This window comes from Penaeus monodon, chromosome 14, assembly GCF_015228065.2.
Source record: "Penaeus monodon isolate SGIC_2016 chromosome 14, NSTDA_Pmon_1, whole genome shotgun sequence".
NCBI classification, from domain to species: domain Eukaryota; kingdom Metazoa; phylum Arthropoda; class Malacostraca; order Decapoda; family Penaeidae; genus Penaeus; species Penaeus monodon.
This window is the reverse complement of record NC_051399.1, coordinates 40443754-40451844: the sequence shown is the minus strand read 5'-3', so window position 1 is coordinate 40451844 and position 8091 is coordinate 40443754. Positions and strand designations below refer to the sequence as shown.

The 8091-nt window shown below is 32.7% G+C and overlaps 1 protein-coding gene across 5 annotated transcripts in view; it reads right to left on the bottom strand.

Annotated features, from left to right (window-relative positions):
* Positions 1-1889: 1889 nt before the first annotated feature.
* LOC119581139 (protein FAM107B-like) overlaps positions 1890-8091 on the bottom strand; it is a gene marked incomplete at its 3' end in the record, with an annotated part of 50794 nt that continues 44592 nt past the window's right edge. For 3 of the 5 annotated variants that reach the window (XM_037929487.1, XM_037929489.1, XM_037929488.1), the window contains 2 exon segments: positions 1890-2048; positions 2348-2456. In XM_037929487.1, coding sequence (XP_037785415.1) covers positions 1890-2048; positions 2348-2456 — 268 coding nt within the window. 5 annotated transcript variants of the gene reach the window in all.

Here is an 8091-nt window from a genome sequence, read left to right as displayed (position 1 = left end):
AAAAATATTATAATATTTTAGATATTAATATACAAAAAAAAAAAAAATATATATATATATTATATATATATTTCCCATATATATATATAAATTTTTATTTAATATATAAAATATATATAATAAATAATATATATAAATTATATATATTAATTATTGAAAATATTTCATATATTAAGAATATATTTATAAAATATATATAAGAATATATATATATATAAAAATATAATATAAAATATTTTAATAAAATTAAAAAATAATATAAAAAATATAAAAAATAATTAGAAAAATATATAAAAATAAAAAGGAAAAATTTTATATAATATATATATATATAAAATATAAATATTTAATACATATAATATATCGGGTTATATATATTCTTTAAAAATGGGGGCTTTAATAAAATTTTTATATATATATATATATAATAATTATTTTAAAAATTTTTTTATTTTATATTTTATAATATATTTAAATTTTTATTAATATATAATATAAAATTTTTTTTTTTATAAAAAATTATATATTATAAATTTTTATATTTATTTTTATTTAAAAAAATTTTATAAAATATTAAATTCAAAAAATATTTTAAAAAAATTTTAAAATTTTTTAAAAATTTAAAATTTTTATATAAAAATTTTTAAAATATATAAAAAAATATATATAAAAAATATTTAAAAAATAAAATATAAAATATAAAAATATATAAAATTTAAATTTCATATATATATTTTTTAAAAAATTTTTAAAAAAAATATATAATATAAAAAATATATATAAAAATATAAAATTTTTATTTTTTTTAAAAAAAAAAAAAAAAAAAAAATAAAATAAATAAATTTTAATTTAAAAATAATAAAAATAAATTTTTTAAAAAAATATAAAATTTTTTTATTTTATATTAAAATTTTAAAAAATTTTTTAAAAATATATATATAAATAAAAAATTTTAATTATAAAATAAATATAATATATTTTTTTTTATATAAAAAATTTTTTAAAAAAATTTTATATAATAATTTAAAATTATTTTTTTTAAAAAAAAATTTATATAAAAAATAAAATTTAAAATTATTATAAAATATTAAAAAAATAAAAAATATATTAATTTAAAAAAAAAAAATTTTATAAATTTAATATTTTTAAAAAAATTAAAAAATAAATTTTTTTAAAAAAAAAATAAAATTTTTTAATATTTAATTTAAATAAAAAAAAAAAAATATAATATTAAAAAATATTTTAAAATTATATTTTTTTAAAAATTATATATATATAAATAATTTTTATATATTTTTTTATTTTAAAAAATTTTTAAAAATTTTATATTAATTTTTAAAAAAAAATTTTTTTTATATTTAAATTTTATTAAAATATTAAAAAAAATAAATTATTTTTATTTAAAAAAAAAAAAATTTTTTATTTTGATATATAATATAAAAATTTTAAAATATTTTTTTTTATTTTAATTTTTTTTAAAATTTTTTTAAAACCCCAAAAAAAAAAAAAAAAATAAAAAAATATAAAAAAAAAAAAAAAAATTTTTTTAAAATTTTTTCTTAAATTTTTTAAAAATTTAAAAATTTTTTTTTTTTTTAAATTTAAAAGGGTTTTTTTAAAAAAAGTTTTTTTTTTTTAAAAAATAAATTTTTTAAAAAAAAAAAAATATTTTATATTTTTAAAAATTTTTTTTTTGGGGGATTTTTTTAAAAATTCAAAAAAAAAAAAAAACAATTTAAAAAAAAAAACAATATTATTAATAAAAAATTAATTAAAATTTTTATTAAATTATAAAAAAAATTATTAAATATAAAAATTAATTTTTAAAATTTTTTATTTAAATTTTTAAATATGGGGGGGGCCCCGACGAGAAAAGTCACTCTCCTTACATCTTCTGATTAAATTTGAGTTCTCTGTGGAGATTCATTTTGTCTGACGATTCGAGGCAGGGGTTGACTAGCTTCTTGGGCATGATGAGGCCGCGACCGTCCAGCCGTTCCGAGGCCGGGTGCTGGCCCTTCTCCTGCTCCTTGTTGTTGCTGTTGTTTCTGGAAAGACACCGGCTTTTAGGCTCTTTCTCTCGGCGATGGACTCTCGGAAGGTATAGCTTCTCTGCGATGGACTCGCGGAAGGTGTAGCTTCTCTGAGTCTCAGGGTCGTTTGATCTCTATGTTATGTAGTCTCAAACAACTTTTTAAATACGAGTTATTACTGGGGAGGCAAATAATACACGCAAGGCCTTGGTAGCTTAAGGAATGTTCTACCTTATATGATGTATAAATCCAAAGAACTATATTGCAAAATTGAAGCAACAGTGATAAAACAAATAACAAGAGTAACAACTTACGTGTTCACTTTATTGTTCCTAGCGACCATACTGCTGACGCTGGCGGGCTGCGTCTCCCTCTCGTCGTCGCTGTAGTCTGGCTCGGGAATCATGGCGCCGTACACTACTTCTGTCGGGGTTGAAAGTGCATTAATATCAAGAACGTTCGCTAATAAACAAGTTAAGAGAGAACCAACATGCAGTTGTGAAGAAAAAAATGTATATATATATATATAAATATATTGTATACATGGAGTCACCGTGCTAGAATAAATATAGTAGTATAAACTACGGGATACTTGTAGTGAAAACTTATGGGCGAACACCGTAGAATTTACCGACGGCTTGAGACTAAATCGTACTGCAATACGTTTACTCGTTCTACATATTCAAGTATATGAGCATACAGATAATAAACAACCAATCCGTAACTAGAAGTCTGGAAAATGAAACATAAAACATTTCTCCTACATGCAGCAGCAACACAAGGTCAACACTGCAACGCTCAATCACATCAGCCATAGCATGGAGTATTCGAGCTCACGTTACTTGGTGAATATGAATTGCTTCTGCCAATAAAGTAGACTTTCTTTTCTGTCTTTTTTCACTGAGTTCTGTCTTTTTTGTGCCAATTGTCTGCCGAATCGACGAAACGAGCTCAAATAACCACACGTCATGCAAAAGACCTTAAAACTGCCCAACGCGTAGCGGCTGCTACAAGAACTAAGCACTTTCGCAGGTTGCTACAGTATATATTAACCGAGCATGACGAGGGGGTAAAAATGGTAAAAACATGATTAAAAATACATGCAAACACCTAAACATACAAAAAAATCTTAGAACGCCAAGATGTGTCGCAAGCAAACTCAATTTCTGCGGATTTGTATTCTATCCCATGAAAATGTAGGTTCTTGTTTTGTTGTTTTCGTGTATACCTAATTCTTATTGAACTCCATGTCTCTCTTTTTTTAAGATAAACTGTAATGACAGCAACCAAAGAAAACGAAGAACAGCCAGAAAAAAGGTTAAATGTACAGCTGGTGATGTGGCCGGCCGAACACTGGGGCAGGAGTAAGGATGAATGAGTCCAAGAAAGAGGGGCTTCAGAGCAGAAGAGTAGTAGTAGTAATTGTAAAAATATGTCATAAAAGAAATGTAAGGAAAGAGGACGTAAAAGGGAGGGCCCACATGCAAACACTATGAAAGCTACATCAGATCTGAACATTCCTTTTCCACTCGAAATGACGTAATGAATCCTTAAACTGATGTGAACGTGTCATGTAAACAATATGGGGTAGCGTGCTGTCTCTCTCTCTCTCTCTCTCTCTTTCTCTCTGTCTGTATGCAACAACACAGCTGGAACTAGAATAGTAATAAACACAGGAAGTGCGGCAACACTCTCTATAGGTAACATCTACGAGGACATCTGAAGGAGAGGAGGACGAGGAGGGAACTCGGCGTTACCTCGGCCTTGCTGCTCGAAGAAGGCCAGCTTCCCCTTGATGCTGGGCACCTCCTCAACGGGGGCACGTATGTACTTCTTGAGGGGCATCTTAACCGAGCTGGAGTCAACCTTAAGCTCTTTTACGAAATATCGTGCTTGCTTGCTTGTCTCTTTGTTTGTTTTGATTTTTATTTACACTGTGCCAAAGTTCACGCTACCCTTTTGTTTCACCTTTCACTCGCGGCCTTAGAGCCGCACCGAGTCCAGCGGAGCGAGTCCTCGCAGCCGTGTGAGATCCCAGGCACTTTGATCAAACACTGAAATACACAAAACATAAAAATATACGTTTTTTTCCTCTATGTTTTTAGTCCTTTTTCTTCAAACCGTCACATCAACTATCCGATCACTCTCGTTCTCGCCGATATGTGGCTGTGGGCCAAGCCTCTCGTGCATTTTCTTAACACTCTTTCGCACTAGGGCTTCCTCCTGTACTTGAGGAGGCGTGGCATTAACCTCCGGGCAGCGGCGGAGGTGCGGCTCAGAGGCACAGCCATGACACAACTTTCTTCATAATTAATCAAACAGTCATCGCCTCTACATATCACAATAAAACGGAACAAAACCAGCCCCCCCCCCACCACACACACACACCCAACACACACGATAATACCAATCTGCCCCGCCCTTCCCCCTCCTCCATCACGCAGTAATACCAATCCCCTCCCCTCCAGTACCCCAAAATGACCCCGCTCTAGCAACCCTGCAAGCGTCGCTCTAGCCTGGGTCAGCACGCCAGGTATTAGCGCCGAGGGGCCCGACACGGAGCTTGATTTTCCAGCACTCAGGAGGAGGTTTGGGCGTTAACATATAACTGCTTATTACTTCTGTCACGGTGGGCGGTAGTAAGGCAAAACCACGGAGTGTGTCGATAAGAAGGAAATGTAACATAATGCAAGGCGAGGAAAATAAATGGGAGCTGAAGTCAACGAGATGAGAGAAAAAAAATACAGGGCGAGGCCGACGCGTATAAGAAACAAGAGAGTAAACGAGAGAGGCAAGGAGGAATATATATATATATATATAATATATATATATATGCATATATATATATGTATATGTATATGTATATGTATATGTATATGTATATGTATATGTATATGTATATGTATATGTATATGTATATGTATAGTATATGTATATGTATATTATATATATATATATATATAATATATATATATATTATATATATAAATATATATATATATATATATATATAATATAAAGAGAGAGAGAGAGATAGAGAGAGAGAGAGAGAGAGAGAGAGAGAGAGAGGGAGAGGAGAGGGAGAGGGAGAGAGAGAGAGAGAGGGAGAGGGAGAGGGAGAGGGAGAGAGAGAGAGAGAGAGAGGAGAGAGAGAGAGAGAGAGAGAGAGAGAGAGAGAGAGAGAGTGAGTGAGTGAGTGAGTGAGTGAGTGAGTGAGTGAGTGAGTGAGTGAGTGAGTTGAGTGAGTGAGTGTGTGTGTGTGTGTGAAATGTACAAAATATATAATATATATAAAATATGATATAAATAATATATATATAATATAAATAATATATCAATATATAATATAAAAATATAATATATATATCATACATACATACATACATACATACATACATACATACATACAATACATAATATAAATATATATAATACATATATAATACATAATAATAATATATAACTAATAAATAAATAAATTTAAAATATATATATTATATATATATATATATATATATATATATATATATATAAAATAAAATATATATATCTAATATATATATAACTATATATATATATATATATAATATATATATATATATATTAATATATATATTATCTCATTAATAAACGTAACACGAAACAAGAAGAGGATCAAGGAGGGCGGTAACAGAAAGCCTGACAGAATCTGGAAGGAGGAAGAAGAGGCAGAGTTCCCCGTCACTAAGACTTCCTGGTGGGAGACCAAAGACCCATACGTAAGGCCTTAATGCCTGGCGCGCGGAGGAGGGGGAGGGGGAGGGGGAGGGGGAGGAAGGGGAGGAGGGGGAGGGGGAGGGGAGGGGGAGGAGGACGAGGGGGATGGGGAGGGGAGGGGAGGGGGAGGAGGAGGAGGAGGAGGAGGCAGGAGGAGGAGGAGGAGGAGAAGAAAAACTAAAGGACAGAAAAAGAAAGAAAATGTAAAAATAAATGAATAAGTAAATAAAGATAAAACGAAAACGAAAGAATCATCGTTCGCCCTGGCCCACGCTCGCCCACCGCGCCCACTCTCGGCCGAGGGCGGAAGGCGAGGCAGACACCGACACGCCCACCGCTACTTGTGGAGCGAGGGGGGTGGGGGGGGGTCTTGTTTTGTTCAGTTTTTTTTTTTTTTTTTTTTAAGTTTTGTACGAAATTTATAAACTTATAAACAGGCAGATTGGCAAACATACGTACATGTCCACGTACTAGCACACACACAAAGCTGGCCCAGTCACACGTGTACGAGTACACGCCCAAATATCGTTTACCGTTGACGCTATATTAAAATAATTGTAAGAAGAAAAAAAAACTGACCACCACCAGAAAAGAGCATATAATATATAAAAAGTGCGCTGTCATACAAACGAAAAAAAATCGAAAATACCCCCTTTCCCCCCCCACACACACACATAGCATTAAACAACATTTACCCTCTTTTCTAACTCATGTAAACACACGCAGCCCACGAAAGAAGCGAAGTTGACAATGTTCCCCCTTTATGCTGACAAGACCCACGTTCGGCTGACATGAACAGGCAGTCGAAATGAATCGGCTTGACATGTTACGTTTTGGTTGAGGATCTTTCCATTTCTCGTATACGTGGACAGCGACTTCGAGTCCTTACGCAACGTTAAGCAATCTGGGGACCAACACGACGCGAAAACATGAACAAGAACATATACCGAGATAAACATGATCTAATTCATCATGTCAAACTCGCCGACCTCCTTAGAAGGAGCACATCTACCTGCTCACTTCCATGCGCACGAAACCAAAACTTTACAACAACGACAGAGCAAAAGAAAGAAAGAAAAAAAAAAAATCAAACATCAATTCTCCGACACTACCCCGACCCCCCCCCCTCAATCCCCTCCCTGTTATTTTAAAAAGATTAAAAAAAAATTGAAAAAATAAAAAATAAAAATAAAAAACCTCCGGGACCTGGCATTTACGCTACGCCTGGCTTTCGGGTCGCCGCTCAAATGCCAAGGGGATCCAAGGTCAAGAGCCCGCAGGTGACAAACACAGGTGCTCTCGCAGGTGTGTCTGTGTGAGGGCACGGCGGGGGGGGGGGGGGGTTAATCAGCCACTCACAGAGGGTAATCGGCTGACAGCTTTGCTCACGAAGATGGCGCCTGACTAGCACGCCTGAAGGGAATGCACGTATAAACTCATTTATTCACCTAATTCGTAAATTTATCGATTCCTATTTAAACTCACGAGCTGATTTATCGATCTATTTAAATAGCTGGTTACTGATTTATTCAAAAGTTCCTCTGTAAATCTAATCAGGAGAGAGAGAGAGAGAGAGAGAGAGAGAGAGAGAGAGAGAGAGAGAGAGAGAGAGAGAGAGAGAGAGAGAGAGAGAGAGAGAGAGAGAGAGAGAGAGAGACTGACATAAAGAGAAAGAAGGAAAGAAAATATGCTCGCAAAGAAGCCAGCGTAACGAAGCCTTATGTACAGAATCATCCTGAACATAAAAATAAACAAAAAATCCCGAGACTAATTCCAAACATGCAAAAATCCTTAAAGCTTATTCTGGAAAGGAGAAATCCCGTGAAACCAATCCTCGACATCAAAAGAAAAAAAAAAACACTCTTAGGCCTATTCCGAACTTTAAAAAATACCTTTAGGACTTAATCAACCATTAAAATAGACCTACCCTGAACCCCATAAGCACCCTCTAGGAAGACGACCTATCGATAACCTTGTAAACACTACAATAAAAATAACAACGTGAAAAAATAGACCCACTCTACCGACAAGCAACTCGTCTAGCTTCTTTTTTCTAATCACCTAGTAACAAGGTAGATGGTAAATATTCCTCTTTCTTCTTGGGGTCAGCAAAGGGTCCAACCAGTTGTTTTTTTCCTCCCTATCAAGGTAGACGACAAAATCAAGGTTGGCTGTTGTAAAAGGCTGAAGAGGGATTGGCCGAATGAAAGGGTGATTAAAATAAACACCCCGATAAAGGGTTTCAAGAAGAAGAAAAAAGAGGACGGAAAAGGGAGAGGGAAGTAGAGAGGGTAGAGGAAGG